We start from the raw sequence: 17890 nt of genomic DNA on the forward strand, positions 1-17890 counted from the left end.
GGCTTTTAAATAATGTGTGCCTTTTTGAATAGGAGATTTGATATCCATTTCAGAGACACGGAACAATAATGCAAGATTGTTCCATGTACTAAATTCCTTTTGGGTTTTAAAAATATGCATGCCCATCTGGAAGTCAGATGCCATTCAGTTGTATGTCTGTGCCAAATCTGGGCTTTAAAAAAACACATTTTCAATTAATATGAAACCAGCTACGAAACTGATGAGACTGGTTAGCCTTCTTCGTAATAAGTTGCAAAGAGAAATACATGAGATGATTTCAGAGGTATTGAGCAAGTGACTCAGTTTATTATACATTTATAGAAATACCTAGATATAAAACGGCTACACAAAACCTGTTATACAGTAATCAGAAGTATTCTGATGGGGCAGATATCATCCCCCCCCATAACATTTGAGATACATTTCAACAGACTTTGTTGCCCACATCACCCACCAGAACTTGTGAGTTATAAATACAAGCAAGCTGGAGCCACATTAAGCAGCCTCATAAGTAAATGGGCACTTAGATTCTTTTTGCATGAAATGACAATGAGATCTGTGCTAGTGTGTACATGCATGTGTAAGTAGCAGCCCTATGCAAGAGGAATGCCTGAACCTCAAAAGTGTCACACACTAAATAGATGCTGTCTGACAAGTTCTGCTGCTGGGCAGCCATCCTTCATTTCATTTCGGGCTTTGCTCGAGGCTCCTGCCAAAGCCACAACAATGTGGCTACTCATCAGCAGCGCTTGGTGGGCTGCACCCTTTGGCAAGACCTCTAGCAAAATGTGTATCTAATGCCCTGGACATAAAAATATTCAGCAGTCTGGTACATGTGCTGCTTGCAAGCAACTATTTGGCAGTTCAAAACATAGCAATACTTCTCAAGTTAGTCGTCTAAGCAAATGACTTGGTGTTAATCAATCCTGCTCTCTAGGGTAGACTCTCAACGCGTGGGTTCAAAACTGGTGCCGTTGTCCCAGGCCTGGGAGGGTGTAAACCTGGCACAAGACTTAGAATTCAGTTGTGACATCAAGCACGTTCAGCGGGACCAGAGAGCAGCTGAGGCGACGTCAAGCCCAGTAGAGTTTCTCAAGTACATCATTTGCTCAGTAGATATTACAGGGAGACACCTACAACTAATGCTGTTGATCACTAAAAAATTGAAGCCATCAATTTTCACATTAAGGGAAAAATGGTTTCTGTCCCTCTTGCAAGCTGATGCTTTGGTGATTATCTCAGCCATTTAGTTTATAAAAACATTTTTTACAAAGGCGACATGCATCCCATGCCAGCGAATGCCTTAAACATGCACCTGTAGATAAAAGCACTGCACAAAATATTATACTGATATTATACACCACATGCTGGCCCTGACCCAGCACTAGCTCCACGTTACTGCTCATCCCCTTCTGCATCAGACAGCCAGTTCAGTAGGGGCTGGATTGCCATCATGATATGCAATCAGCTTCTGCACTTGCGGAAGCCCGCTTCCCTGCATGCATCTTGCTGGATCGGGGCAACTGGCTGTGAAGTCTTATCTTCACTCTTTGTCATTGAGACTTACATTATATTTGGGTCAACAAAAAAACCCAAAGAGATTTTATAAATTTTTACTACAACCATTAAACAGTAATGTTTAATTCTACAAATGAGGAAAGCAAAGTACTGTAGCTCAATAGTACAACAAGAGGACTAAGGGCGCAATCCTATGCATTTGCTGGCTAGGGAATGCTGGGAGTTGTAGGCCTGTTCTCTGTCTAAACATGCATAGGATTGCACCCTAATTGTAGTCAAAAATCATGTGTATACAAGCAAAAACAATACTAAATAGCATATCATATTTACAAAATCACTTAACTTAGGGTTGCATTCTAAAACGACCTTGTGTGTTTTCCCAGACACATCTCAGTTGTGGAGCAAGATGAATATTAAGCACTCTTCAATAATAAATTACAGAAAGTTAAAATTCAAATAAATATTTTACAAGAGGGAGATTACTGGGTCGTTTTTAATTTAGACAGACAAATATTCGGTAGCAGTTTGGTACACAATTTAAAAAAATTAAATACTGTGCTCTCAAAAAGAGCATTTTAAAACAGAGTCTTATATTTACAATATAGGTGATTGTGACTTGTTTTTATACCATCCCTTCTATGTTAGAAGAAATTCTGCATTAAGAGATGAAGGAAGTGAAATGTCAGTGTTTTGAACTGGCATGAGAAAAGGAGAAGGAAAAAGCGAGAAATGAATCAAGACAACAGAAATATTTAAAAGTTTCATTGAAAAATAATTGGCAGGCAAAAAAATTGCAGACTACAAATGTTCATTCTCCCTTCCTTGTAGAGAAGACAGATTTGGGAATCTTTTTAGGAAAAGAGGGATTCTCCTTCCTTTCCTAAGGAAAATATGCGCTACAGTTATGGTACACTACTTGCTCTCCACAGCAATGTTTATTTCTTCTCAAGAAAGCACTAAAAAAAAGACTTGCATTTTTAATATAGAACTAAACAATATATAGAACTAAATATAGAACTTTTACTGACCATCACAGTAAAATATTTTTGCCCCCAATAAAAACCTCATGCAGTAACTTCTGCTCAACATTAGGTCTGGTGAAAGACTCCTCTAAAATCCCCTGCGAGAGTTGCCTTAAATTAGGAGTAAAATGGAGAACGCCCATTTTTGTACATACATAAACTGAATTCCATGCAACAGGTTGTGAGTGCACAAAATTTCACACTGAACCTAAATCATACTTTAGTAATTGTCCTGTTAAGAACAAAAGCGGGATGTACAGCGGTTTTTACTGTCAACAGCTTTGTGTATAAATATGAACATCAACCTATCAACACTGATACTTTACAAAAAAAGAATCCATTGCAAGAATGCATTCATTTAATAAATAGACTTAATATAACTTATGCAGCATAGTGCTCTTAAATGTACACACACTAGCTGTGCACATTATAGTAATAAAGTGGATTTCAAAAGTTGCCTTTTTCTATAAACTGTTAAGTGCCCATTTTAAATAAAAAGATTCAGAATCCCCCATGGGCTACTCTCCTGTGACACACAGTGTCACAAACATAGTGATGAAAATACAATATTGAAGCTAATCTAGACATGGCTTTTGTACATTTTTTTATACAATCAAGAAAGAGATACAATTTGTATCAACAAACAAAAGGTCGTTTCTGGTTATTTGAGGTGCTCTCAGCTGCTTTTATACCACGCAAGGAAGTATAAAGTAACTCAATAATAAAGGGATCCCATTCTGATTGAGAAGGTACTTGTTTAGAAAGTTGATCAAAACAATGTTTTCAAACATTTTTCGTGTTTAAATGCCAAGCATTTTACAGTTAGTGTGTCTAATGATGCTCAGATTAAAAGTACAGAGCTGGTCTGCATTCTGCTGTGCACTTCTAAATGATTGAATGAAGCAATCAGTGCAAAGGGCAAGAGCCCTCCTAACCACAGGTCAATGTGGTGTGCCATCCCAAGCCTTTCTAAAACAGGTTCAGCAGCATGTGATCACAATGAATGGTTCAGAACAGTGTGTCACTGACACATTTCTGCACCGACTTGAAAAAAGCAGCCAGCTACAATAAACACAATGGTTGTGTCACTTGGCATTCAGGCATTTTAATGCCTAGAAATAAAGCTGACACAGTTTTTAAACAGAGTACGACATCATGAAATGGCAATAATACTATATGCAGGTGACCTCTGAGTCCCTTGAAAATACAAAGAATTTATATCGTGGGTGAACTGATCCTGTTAGCCTTTATTGTATTTAGATCAGTGTGTCCAGACAGCACCTTCCTCTCAGTTCAGCATTTGTGCACACAACCAGAATCACAGCAAGCTAGCGGAGTTCCTTTTTTCTTTCTTTTTGGCACAGATGTACTACTACTCTGGCTATGGATGCTGCCTGGCCTGTACTGGGCCCAAACTCTCTGCCCAGTTTTATTGTGACCAGCGGACTTGATCAGCATGGGTTGGAATTACCACCACCTGTTGGCTAGTGGTGAACATCCATCTTAATGCATGATCATCCCTCTTCACAACCACCTTAAAGTATACTCATTTAATGAAAAACAGAAACGGGCCACCAGCCATTCCGAGCATCAGTACAATCATTCACGAAGAAAACACTATTATCTAGTTTGGTCTTTTTTCCCACTGGGATCAACAATAACCTGAAAGCAGCTTGCAAGCCATTATCAAAACACCAGAAACAACCCTGACTGCAGCCTCACGTTCCGTGTGTTTCATAGTAAGAAACATTTAGGCAGTGTCACACCTTCTCATGAAGAAACAAAAGGCCAGAAACCAGGCCTTCTCGACTTTCATGAAAAAAAACTACAGTAGAAGTCAACAAGTCCTAGCTCGAGACGTATCGAGTTAGTAGTGGTTCAAAATGTTGAAATACACATTTGGATTTAAAAAGGGTGTCCAGTCAGTGCAGCTTTAAAAAAAACAAGAAAAAATTAAAAAGCCACCACCACTACCATAAATACCTCTTGTGGGAGACATTTAGCTACAAATTTGCCCACCCCTGAGCAAAAATACCCAATGCGCAAAAATTGCCACCCACAGAATGATGATCCTGGTCTGTCAAACAAAGAGTGATAGGAAGCAAACGCTCACCTTTGCATGGATTTTAAAGTGCAAAAAGCAAGCAAGTTGGCAGTATCCCCAATTCTGTAGCATCCCTTTGAAAACTGCCCTGCCTTCCAATACCAATTAAAGCTGGTAAGAGAATTTTTAAAGCTACATACTTTAGCATCCATTCAGGCAATTTCATGGGATATGTATGGTCAAATCACTATGAAAAGGAAAGCAGAATTAAATCTGAGATGCTGCAACTTGACTGCTTTTGGACTGGGATTAATTGGGTAGATTTAAAAGCTTAGAAATGCCAATTATAACAACATTTATAAGTGCAAATCTTACAGCAGTATTTAGCCGAGAATGATTTTACTTGCTTACAAGTGGTCCATTTGTCACTGATGTTCCCGTGCCCAAAGGGCGCAAGCTAAAGCTATCCAGAAGGTTCAAGGTACACGTTCACTGTATTTCATGCAAGCACCACATTCCCTTCAAGGTTGGGCCATGCTCCTGATGTGCAAAAGGACATCTCCACTGTGCACATAGTGGATTCCCCAGAGAACTGGGCCTCCCCCAAAGAGCCTCTTTATGCTGGAGCCACTCAATATGTGCAAAAGCCCTCTGAGGATACAAGGCATGCCAACCGATTAGCCTTTTCTTACCATAAGAAAATCTGAAGATGGATGCCTAAGATGCCAAGCTTCTGTCTGTGAGGAGGATGTTCAAGTGCACAGAGCTTATTTGATGGAACAACATGTCAGTAAATACTGAAAACTATACATTGTGTCATGCAATATAATTGCTAACAGTTTTTAAGGACCTGTTTTAGACATAAACATATGACCTTTTGGATTCAGTAAATGATACATCCATGCATAAGGTATGCACTTCCTGTAAAATGCCTTTTTAAAAATCCCTGCTTTAAAAATTCTTAAATACTCATATTTATAATACAATCTGCTTTTACAGAATGCCTCACATATATTAAATATAATTGCTACAACAATATACAGAGTTGTATACCGCAGTTAAAAACTATTTACAAATAGAGAATATCTTGTCATTTGTAGAGATCTCCTCCAGAATGCTTGCACTGTATTTTCAATATTGATCTTCAAGAATTCAAAACTTAAGCTCCTTTTAACGCCCTGTTCTCAATTTGGCAACAATCATAGCTGCCAACTGTTGTGCATCTGCCATGTGAGGATTCTTCTCCATTACAGAGAGGACAACGCTAGCAGGAAAAATATTGCAGAGATTCTTATAGGTTTGATACTGGTGCTCTGGTATAATGTGCGGCTCTTGCGGCTCACCACAGACTCCAACCCAAGGATTCCGCCAGAGCTGTTCCATCTTCTCAGGCATGCTTCTCACCATTACAGGCTCATAACATGGTTGCATGAGGTTGTTGCTCAGTGGGTAGGAATGGTAAGCATAGGTATCAGTCGCGCATGGTAATGGATCCCAACTGGCATGCTGTTCTCGACAGAGGGGCGGCCGTTTTTGTCGTGTGGGATTGCTTTCATAAAGCCGTGAGTCAGAAATACTGTCCATTCTTGTCATAACAAGGGCCCGGCTTGGCTGGGCAGTGGCTGATGGGTGAACATTCAGCGGCACAGGGTAGTCTCCTGGGCAACTGGACCGTGCCCCAATGACCGGGTGTTGGACGTGCAGTGGTAAATGGGAAGCTGAATGTTTCCGAGGAGGATGTTTCGTTCCTTCAGTACCATAGCTCTGAACTCTCGTTAAGGTCTCGTGATAACCATGAGAAAACGGCTGAAGACGGCTTTGTGGTGGAAGTCGATGAACCTTCACACTGTCTTCTGGGCTTGTATCTCCTACACCCAGATACAAGTCCGTATACGAGGAGTAAGAATCATTACTTGTATGGCTTAAGCAACTGTCAGGACATGGACTTGAATTTCTTGAGTATATACCTTGGTCTACGTCAGCCCCATAATAATCTGTGTTATGCATGCTGCTAATGCTCAAATTGGAGAAGTCACTGAGCATGGAATAATAGCCATGATCTCCCAGAGACTCATACTTTGGGTACTGATCTGTGTAGTTCATTGAAGTGCCATGGCTATTGGTGACCAGGATGGGAGGATACTGCACACTGGCCATGTGTTCCAGTGAGGACTTCTGATGTGTGAACTGTGATGAACCTGGTACGGGGCTACTTGCTGATCGAGTATTTAATGCCCCAACAGCATGGCTTTTAGAAGGCGGAATGGTTGGGACACTTAAGGCTGACACAAGGGAAGGGACAGAATTAGCCTCAGACTTCCGTGCCATTGACAGCCTGTCCTCAGGCTCCACAGCCACAGACCGAATGCTTGGATCAGACTGACGTTTTGGAGCAATGCGCTTCACTTCTGAAGTGATTTCCCCTTTGGAAAGGGCTGCCCCTGTGCCACACTTAGCCAGTGCTCCTTCGCTCATTGTTTTCACAGCAGATAATTTGGCACTGATGCGAAGCTCATCTGCTACGGATCTCAGGGGCTGGTTTGCTCGTTCCGGGTGATAATATTTACATTTGTGTCCATAGGTGCACTTTTTGCCTGGAAAAAACAAGATCTCTCAGATTAGGTATGTTCTTTGCAAGACATGTATCTTGATTACCTAAGCACAAGGTCCTTTACTCTTATTGTAACAGCCATAGCTAGAGGGCACTCCTAATCTCATATGGATAAAAGGCCAACACATTTCCTTGGTTAAAAGACCCAAATGCACTTGATTCATGTCACTGCTTCCTTTTTCTTTCCCAAGTGACATAAAACTCCCTGAAGGCAGCATTTAGAGACAGCAATGTGCTTGCACAATAAAGACCTGGTATCAAATTTCCACTCAAAGGAACACAGGAAAGCACCTTATACTGAGTCAATGGTCCATTTGGCCCAATAATATCTACTTTGACTGGCAGCAGCTTTCCTGGGTCTCAGGCAGAGGTTTTCCACTGCTACCTGATCTTTTTAACTGGCAGTTTCACACACTGACCCTGTTCAGATGTAATAGTGATGTCTGGCGGCAAATCATGGGTTAGTTACCCCACAAATTGCGGGGATGTGCACTGAGCCCAATGCCACATTCAAGGGTTGTTTCCGTGATGTCTGAACCCCAAGTTAACCCAAGAACAAGCCATGAGTTACTTGGGATCATTTAACCCATGAACCAACCCCAAGTGCACCTGTTCAGATGTCATGGGAACAACCCCCAAATACAGCATTTGAGGGTTGTTAATGGAAATAGGGAGTGGCACAGACACACTGCACGTCCCTGCAATTTGTGAATTAATTAACCCACAATTTGCCACAGGCCACCACCACTACATCTGAACAGGGCCATTATTTTCTTTTTATACATACACATAATGAATGGCCTTGGGCCACCATCTTTCTGCCTAACTTGCAACATAGGAGTGCTGTGAAAGTAAATTACAAATGTGAAGATAACTTCCTTAGTCTCCCAGCCAAGGACCATGGAGAGGTCCTCAACAGGAGCTATACCTACATTAGTAAAATAGATCCCCTGGCTGTGGATCTGCCAAGAGCCCAAGCAAGAGGGAAGGAACAGCGGAAGAGGATTTATTTTCAAATATCTCACCAGGTTGTAAAAAATTATTTAACACATTTCTACACTACCCTTCAATTAAAGAAATCCAGGGCAATTTACATTTACCATTTTTTGCCTTTGACTTATTCGGGGTCTCTCTGGCCATCACACTGGATTAGTCAAGTAACTTTTCTAGGAAGGGAGGGCTTAAATGTTTCCAAGCACTGAATCTCCAACTTTATTTCCTTCCAATAGTTTAACCCATGTTGGTTCCCGTCTGAGTAACTGCAAGCCAACCCCAAACAAAATATCTCCCCCCACACTCCTATCAATGCACTACCACTATCTGTACCTCTGACATTATTTCATATGTACACAGATGGCCCGCTATGATTTTTATTTGTTACTAAGGATATTAATTCTTTATTCTGTCTCTCAAACATTGAAGTGTTGCACAACTCACCATAAGGACACGGTTGTTTTTTGTGCTCTGGAATAACAGGCTTTTTCCTCAAGAAGTTTTCAAGGCTAGGGCCATGGCGTCCTAATGGGTCATCGGGTGGCATAAACCTGGGAAGAGAGAGACAGACAAATGTTACCTGCTAGTGTTAATTCCTGCTAAAATTGTAGAGTGGCAAGAAAGGAGCAGCTGAGAATGTGCCAGGAAACCCCAAGCTCAATTTTGTCACAGCTATGAGCTCAGTGGGGTCTTCTTCATCATCATCATCGTCACCCACTCGTAAAGGAAAAAAAAACCTACTTGTCATTCACGAAAGAATACATCAGCAGCCGTTCCTCTATGAATTTCTTCCATTCTGGCTTTTCATTTTGGAGGTCACGATAATTGTCATTTGAGACGATGATGCCATCAGAGTCATAAGCCAGTTTCACTATGAAACGGTCATCATAGCAGACTACCCTTCTCCCTTGAACTCTCCGAGATGGGGTGAAAACAAGAATTTTTTCCTTTTCCAGTTTGTGTAAAATTTCTTGATCTGCAAAATCAGGTTTATAAAAGAACCTGTTAAGGTTAGGTCTTTGGATAAAGTTGCTGGCGTCTGTCATTGTTTACAGTTCTGTATCAGGAAGAATACTTTCTGACTATTAACATTGTCACTTAGATGGTACCACATTTAAGCTGAATTCAAAAATAGTTGGGTATTTTACAGAAAATGGATCCAAGTCACCTGCAATCGTGGTTGGCGTGTGTTGTTCACATCACATAGTATGTCTTGTTGGATTATTGCCATACTACAGATTTTGCTTCACAATCTGCAATATCTTTCTTAAACAGATACTACTGGGGTTGAAGTATCTTGCCTGGTGTGAATCCCATTAGGACAGCCTTCCCCAACTTGGTATCCTCCAGATGTGTTGAACTACACCTCTCATCACCCCCAGTCAATACAGGGGTGATCTACAATGCAATTTCGATTCATCTTCCCATTTTCTGCTTCTTCCCCAGTTTGACCCCTAAACAAGCAGCTCATAAACATGTTGAAACTGTTCCTGGACTGTACAACTTCCAGCTGCATGTGGAAAGATCACATGACCTGAATGCTCTCCCTTAAAAAAAAAAATCCCTGCAACAGAAAATTAGATGTCAGGGAGAAGGGTCCTAGCCTAGCACAGCTAACATACTTGTTTTTTCTATGTTATGGAACTCCCCCGCCCCCGAGCAAAAATCTAACAAATCTAACATGTCCACCTGCAGTTCAAAGAGGAAAAGTCCAGAAATAGTCCTGTGATGGGCTGTCTAGACTGGGCCTTAGTCTCTGGTTCATATGCACCTGGTAATTTTGTATTAATCCAAGCCCTTCTGTTCTACCATTCCCAAAAATGGGGCATCAGTACATTATCATCCTGAGCCAGATTAGTCAGGATTAGGGAGGATAAATCTGTCCATTTTGGTTTCTATCATTTTTCACATCTTAAGTTTGTTCTATCCTGTTTCTACATCAGTTTGTGCTTTTTTAATTAAAAATGTGTATATTTTTGTGCACATTTTTCCTAATGTATCCATTTTTGTATGCACATCTGCCTCATGGATTTTTTTTGCAAGCAGTTTTCCTTAATATAATGTTGTTTTGTAGGTTTCTTCCACTAATAAAAGTATTTAAAAAGCATTGGGGCATAGACTGAAGGCACATGAGGCAGCCACCTTGCTGAAGCTAAGCAGGTCTGGATCTTGACAGTGCTTGGAGGGGAGACCACCTGGAAAAACATGGAGCTACCTTGAGTTCCATGATGGAAGAAAGGTGGGATATAAATATAATAAATAAAATAAATACATTTCTGTGCACAGTTTTGTACACATTTTTGGTTTAAAGAACTGCATCGCAAAATTCTGAAAAGAGGACCAAAGGACACCTGCGTTCTGGTTCACATATTAATTCAGGAAGTGCGAATCTGGTAAGTGCTTATCAAATCCTCCCAGTTCACTGGTCAGGAGCCAACTGTCGCTGACCCAACAGAACTTAACTCAGCTGCAATCAACTTCAATTGGATCACAGGCATTGTATTTATTTGTCAACCCTCTTTAACCTCTTCAATTAATTTTAGGAGTGTCTCAGCCCAAAAGCACCCCTACACCACAGCACCCCAACAGCATTCATGTACTTTCACAAATAAGTGCTTAGGAGAAGATTCCTTTGTGCAAGTACTTAAGAGAATGTTTGGTAAAGGCAGAATGTGAAACTATATGAACAGAGATCATCATCTGAGCCAGGCACAACGCTGCCTGCAAACATGGACAGGTTGTGGCCAGGTGGAAACAGCAAATCTCCATTCACGGTAAGACAGTATTAAGGGCTCTTCCACTTGGAGGACTTCTGGCACAGCCAATCACTGCTCTTCTGCTGTACACTACAAGCAGAATTGCCATGGACTGTCTACAATGCCAGGGGAAACTCACATTCTGTTCACACCAGTGAGCGGAGAATGACAGAAGTAGCCAAAGCTCTCCCTCCCTTTGCTGCTCCCTCCTACCATGATCTTTGTGTGGAGTTTTGTTGCTGTTGTTTGTTCTCCCAGAAGTGCGCAATTCTGGAAGTTCAAAAGTTCATTGCTGCAAAAGTTCACACTTCCTGATTTAATATTTAAAATTCACATTGCTGAGGCTTCACTTTTACTCCTGTGTAAGTATGCACAATTCAGATCAGGACCAAAGCATTCCAGGAGAGGAGGGTTAAACTCCCCCCCCCCCATTTTTCCTCTGAAGTTCCAACACACCTGCCGGGGGGGATCTCCATTGGAGTTACTGAAATAAAATGGAAAGATAAGCGAGGAAATGTGGGATGGGGAAAATGCAAGAGTCTTGTTTAAATCAGTGGGACTTGAATATTCAACTGCGTATTACGCCTTATAACATCAGTATCCACCACAGTAAATATCAACTTCAGAACAGCAACTATTTTACCAACTGAAGAAAACAAATCTGTGTTTGAATTGCTACCTGTAATTGGTGCATCTGGTCGCGATTGCTCTTTTCTCCATGTAGGCACAAATACTGTAATATCTTTGTGACCTTTCTCGAGAAACCAGTCAACAGCTAACTGGATCCCTCTACAGGAAAATCCTTCTTTATTCCCATGGCTGGAAAACAAAGCAAAGTAATTCAGAGAGTACTGATCTTACGTTTTTTGGTATTATCTGTATTCTAAAATACCTAAAACCAGACAAGCTAGTGCGGTGTAGTGGTTAGTGTGCTGGACGTCAACCAAGAAGACCCAAATTCAAATTCCTGCTCAACCAGAAAGAGACCTTGGGCCAGTTCACCGTCTCTCATCTTAACCGACTTCACAGGATTGCTGTGAGGATAAGGGCAAGAGACTATGCACACCATAGTCCAGGGGAGAGGGGGGGGGTTGGAAGAAAAATGTAATAAAAAAAGAGGTAGGCCATTTATTATAGTCTAGCAAATAGTATTAAACAGATCTGAAATAAGACAATTTTTCTCAAAAATCTGTTAATGTTTTAGAAAAAAACACTTTGATTTCAGTGGATAGGGCCCACTTGCAACACTGGTACCTAGCAAATGGTCCGTAAATTGTAAGCTGCTTTTCAGATCTGTGTTACAGAGAGAAATAAATCACCACAGAGTGTGAATAATGCCCTGCCAATTTACTTCAGTGAATTCCATTCTTATCAGTAAGAGTAAGGCCTGAAATTTTATTTGAACTTTAAAGTAATACTTCAAGGAATAGAAACAGACTTTATACTCCATGACATGCTATAAGAAACTAATAGTGTAATCCTAATGCATGTCTTAAGGGCCGCGGTGGCTTAGTGGTTAAGACGCTGAACTGCAGACCTGAAGGTCTGCAGGACAGCAGTTTGCGACCCGAGTGCTGCGTGACGGAGTGAGCTCCCGTCTTCAGTCCCAGCTCCTGCCAACCTAGCAGTTCGAAAGCAAGAAATTGCAAGCACATAAATAGGTACCGCTGCGGTGGGAAAGGTAACAGCGTTCCGTGCACCTCGGTGTTCAGTCATGCCGGCCACATGACCACGGAAGCGTCTTCGGACAGCGCTGGCTCTTCGGCTTAGAAATGGGGATGAGCACCACACCCTAGAGTTGGACACGACTGGTTGGGGACACCTTTACCTTTAATGCATGTCTACTCAGAAGTAAGGATAAAAAGAGGAGGGGAGGCACGAGTGCAGGAATCTTGACTACAAGATAAGCCCTTGAGTAAATCAGTATTTCTGAAATACGTCAGGCCAATATAAAACTATAATAAACCTTTTTTCTATAGGCACCTGGGATTTCTCTATTTCTGTTTTTTCCATTTTTCCTACTCAGGAGTAAGCCCTACTGAGTCCAATGGGACTTACTCCCAGGTAAGTGCATATAGGGTTATGACTGCAACCTTAATAGCCATTCAATGGTGACGTCAAATTTGGTAGGCACCTAAGACTCCTCTCTTTCAGTAGGGTTTTTGAGTTCTGATGGTTGGTGCAAGGGACCTTTTAACTAATTTATTGTTGCTGCTTTTGAATGTATTGTGTTATATTTCTGCCAAATTACCTCATTGCCACATTACTCCCATCAATGACGATTGGTCTCAGGTTGTCAGAGCTGTCCACGACTTCATCTTCCAGAGACAGCTCAGGACTGGCAGTCTCTTTCGGACCAGTACCAGGGGTACCAGTGGTACTTCCAGTACCAGCTTGTCCTTCACTCTCAGCCTTGTTTCCAAGTCTTACAAGCTCTGCCAAAATGTCATTGATGAGAGCATCTGCCCCCAGCTTGTTCAACACAGCTTGAATCTGATCTCCAGCATATCCCAGTTTTAAAGCAAAATCAATTTTAGCTTGATATTCTTTGTTCAAGTTTGTTTTACTCTCTTCCAATTTTAAATCCTGAAGAAGGCTGCTCTGCGAAAAACTCGGACGATCCAAGCAAGGGGAGCGGCAAAGCTGCCGATGTGGTTTGTGGGAAATCTCTTTCTCCCTCCAATGAGTGTTGCTGCAGCTGTTTCGGAAGTAAGGCTGCTCAGGTTCACTCTCTGAGCTTGTCCATTCTTCAGATTCTGCACTGCAGTCCCCACCCTCTTGCTCTGCAGTCCTTTCTTCTTGGGAGCGCCTCTTTTCCATTTTCAGCCTTTCCACCATAGACCAGGCCGTCATCACGTTCACCTTCTGGCCAGATGAACCCAAATTCCTCTCACTGCCAAAGCTGCTCAGAATTGGTACTCCACTGCATCATCTTGTCAATCACGTCACAGGTTGGGTTTGATCTGTGATATACACAAAGCCGACCACATGTTCCTTTGGGGGTGGAGGGAAGAAATACACAGCATATACAATTAGATTTTAAGAACTAATGCAAAACAATTAACAAAACATTTACAAAACACATTTTTGTTTAACTGGATTACAATGTAGTTCGCAATTCTGTTGTTTTTAATCACAGTAAATTTAATTCCATTCCCGTCAGTCCCCACAAAGTTTGTATTTAAGGCAGTGACAGCAATTATACCTACACCACCCACACAGTGAATTCAGTACTGAAGTTAATGCACTGTCAGATACCTTCCTGAAGGATCGGGAAGGATACTTCCCATAAGTATCTGCCTGGACCCTAAGATCATCCATCCATGGCTGTCCTTCTCTTGGGAGCCCTTGACAAAGGAAGTGAGGTGGGTGGCTACCAAGAAGACAGCCTTTTCTACTGTGGCACCCCGGTTGTGGAATGGTCTTCTCAGAGAGGCTCGCCTAGCGCATAAATTGTGCTCTTTCTGGCACCATGTGAGGACCTTTTTGTTTTCCCAAGCATTTTAGTCTTTTATCTCTTTTGTTTTAAAAGTGCCACTGTATATTACATCTTTGCACTGCTGCTAGGTTTTATCTGGGTTTTTACTTTTATTTTATACTGTAGTTTTAAATTTTTAAACTTTTATAATGTGTCTTATATAGTATTGGCTTTAATTGTTTTGAACTGCCCAGGGCACTATTGGGCGGTATAGAAATGTAATAAATAAATAATTAAACAGCAGTTGTGAATTAGAAAATGTGTCCCCAATCCAGAGAAACTAATAGGGGAGTTCACTTGAACCCACTCACACTTTGAAAGAACATGTGAGGGGGTCACACTGCTTAGCCCTGCCCACCCCACCAACACATTTGCCAGCCACATGAGGAGCCTAGGGGTTTGGCCCAGAATCCCCACTCCCCTTGCATGGAGCGGTACATGCATATGGCCCCTTCAAATGGCTGTCACATGCATTGGCCGGGGGGAGAGCAGAGCTACACAGTGAGGGGTTCACGCAAACTCCCACTTAGTTACACTTCAATCTCATTAAACTGGAGAAGTTAGGTGTACCTAGCAAGCACAACTTACTTTCTGTGTCTTTTATGGCAATGAGCACTGTGAACCACAGAAAGCAACACTTATCATTTCTAGCAATTGGTTCCATGCCTGCACTTTGCTTAGCCCTCTTCAGCACAAGATTTTTACAGCACAATCTATGCAGTCATTCCCACTGCGTTCAGTGAGGCTTACATCCAGCTAAACGTGCATATGCTTACAGCCTTACAGTGTAGTCCTATGGATGTCTACTCAAATATAAATCCTATTGAGTCCAATGGGATTTACTCCCAAGTAAATGTGCATGGGATTGCAGCCTTATCCTCTTTTCACCGGTTGGATTTTTCAGACTAAAGACTGATTCCTTTATTAACGTTGATGCCTGTTGCGAAAACACATAAGTGAAACTATTTCTATATTACTAGCCACATATGTCCCATGTCCTCCAACTGTCCCTATTTATCAGGAATAGTTTCTACTTTCTGGTATCCATCCCTCATACATCACTGTCCCTCTTTTCTCTTTTGGGGAGATGTTGAGTATAGCCTTAAAAAAAAAAAAGTAGCTACTTTCACTAGTTTCTGTCCATTCCCTTGGGTCTCCAGAAATGAAGAGTACAATCCAGCAATATTCAGATGGAAATCCTAATGAAATCAATCACATACAAACTAAGTTCCACTCCATTGCTTTTGATGGGATGTCAGTGCAACTAAGGCTGGACTGCTGCCATGTCTCTGACGGGGGGCGGGGGCAGAATAAATAGAAAATACCACCCCATCCAGACAGAAAATGCTGTACAATTTATTCAAATTGCAACCATTTTATATTAAGTACAATTTAATCCACAGAGAGATAAAACATTCAGGAGTTTGTGTTTATGAAAAAAGAAGGAACAATCTGTTACGAGCAGTTTACTAGCAGGACTGTTTTAGAAACCAGTATGGGACAAATTATCACAGAGTAATTGGGCTGGAACCAGACTAAGTCATACTTAGAATAGACACAGTGAAATCTATGGAACTTCATAAGTAATGACCAACTGAAATACCATTGATTTCAATGGGTCTACTGTAAATCTGGATCCAACTCAGTGAATATAGCATACAACACGCAGAGAAAAGCCTTCGGTAATGTGTAAGGCACAGCTTCAGGCAAAGAACAGGGGTGTCCCTTATTTTCATCTGTAAAGTGCTGCAGGATAAATGTCCTTATACTTTGAACAGAGGCCAGGGACACAACTCACTGACAGATGACATCTTTTGCCTGCAAGTGGTTCCAGGTTCAATCACTGGCATCTCCAGTTAAAGGGATGGGAAAGAGAAGCAATGCCGACGAGCATCAAGGTCTAACTCAGTGGTCCAGTTCAGATGCAATGGGAAACATGGTTGCTCACAATGTGAATGAGCCACAGCAAGCCTTGAGCTAGTGATGTCCCATCCTCTCTTCCTTCGCCTCACTGAAAACGTCAAAATTAACAAACCACCAGGTCTGAGTGGTATCCACCCAAGAGTTCTTAAAGAACTCAAATGTGAAATTAATGATCTTCTAACTTTTAAAAAAATGTAATTTGTCCCTAAAATCCATCTCTGTATCAAAGGACTGGAAAACAGCCAATGTAACAACATCTTTTAAAAGAGGACCTGAGGGGGACCGAGGAAACTATACACTGGTTAGCATAATGTCTGTCTGGAATAAATTGGAGGAAAGCATTATTAAAGATAAAATTATCATATAGGACTACAAGTCTTGCTGAAGAAGAATCAACATGGGCTCTGTAAAGGTAAGTCCTGTCTCACTAACCTTTAGAGTTCTTTGAGAGTGTCAACACTCTCTGCTCAAGACTTCCCTCATGAAGGCTCCTCCTCTCTCAAGTGTCACCACCAGGAGCCATCCTAGCGAGATGAGAGGAGAGGGAGAGGAGAGCCATTCCAGCAGCCCCACTAAAACGATTATTTTTTCTTCCCTCCCAGTTCCTTCTTCCTTGTGTGTCCTGCCTTTTTTGATTGTAAGCCTGCAAGCAGGGACTGCCTGGTTTAATTGGTTATATATAAGTCACTCTGGGAACCTTTGTGGCTGAGGAGGGGCATAAAAGTACTTCAGATAAAACATGCATAAGGACTGGGGCAATCCAGTAGACACTGTATACTTGGACTTTCAAAAAGCTTTTCGACAAAGTTGATAACCATGAGCTCCTGAGTAGCAGACAAGGGATAAGAGAACAGGCCCTCTTATGGACTGCTAATAGAGGGCAGGAAGCAGAGAGTAAGAATGAAAGGACAATTCTCAAAATGGAGGAATGTAAAAAGTGATGTCCTCCAAGGATTACTACTAAAACCTGCTGTCATGCAATGAAGCTAAATGGTGGGAGATTCAGGGCAAACAAAAGTAAGTGCTTAGAATCACAGAGTTAGAGGGACCACAAAGATCCTCTAGTCCAGCCCCTGCTCAATGCAAGCTCAACGCAAGCTACAGCATCCCTCACTGATGGCCATCCAGCCTCTGCTTAAATAACTCCAGTGAAGGAGAACCGACCACCTCCCAAGGCAGTCTATTCCATTGCTGAACACCTCTCACTTAGGAAATTTCTCCTAACTTTTAGATGAAATCTGCTTCCCCCTAAATGTCTGCTTTCCCTTCACTGGTTCTATTCCTGCCCACTTCTTAACACTGAGCATAAACTACTGTTGCTGTCGTTCAGTCGTGTCCGACTCCTCGTGACCCCATGGACCATAGCACGCCAGGCCTTCCTGTCCTGCGCTCTCTCCCGGAACGTGCTCAATTCCATATTCATTGCATCAGTGATGCTATCTAGCCATCTCATCCTCTGCCGCCCCTTCTCCTTTTGCCTTCAATCTTTCCCAGCATCAGGGTCTTTTCCGGTGAGTTTTCTCTCCGCATTAGGTGGCTAAAATA

General features: G+C 41.8%; 1 protein-coding gene across 1 annotated transcript in view; it reads right to left on the bottom strand.

The window, feature by feature from the left end:
* Positions 1-278: 278 nt before the first annotated feature.
* ZC3H12B (zinc finger CCCH-type containing 12B) overlaps positions 279-17890 on the bottom strand; it is a 53743-nt gene continuing 36131 nt past the window's right edge. The window contains exons 3-7 of the mRNA XM_084814151.1: positions 13196-13938; positions 11624-11763; positions 8930-9164; positions 8633-8739; positions 279-7178 (exon numbers count right to left, since the gene is read on the bottom strand). Of these exons, the coding sequence (XP_084670277.1) occupies positions 5755-7178; positions 8633-8739; positions 8930-9164; positions 11624-11763; positions 13196-13797 (2508 nt within the window). The 5' untranslated portion in view covers positions 13798-13938 and the 3' untranslated portion in view covers positions 279-5754. The remainder of the gene's footprint in view (positions 7179-8632; positions 8740-8929; positions 9165-11623; positions 11764-13195; positions 13939-17890) is intronic.

This window comes from Heloderma suspectum, chromosome 9 (assembly GCF_057233095.1).
Source record: "Heloderma suspectum isolate Gila_16-S chromosome 9, 16-S_ref, whole genome shotgun sequence".
Lineage (NCBI taxonomy): Eukaryota > Metazoa > Chordata > Lepidosauria > Squamata > Helodermatidae > Heloderma > Heloderma suspectum.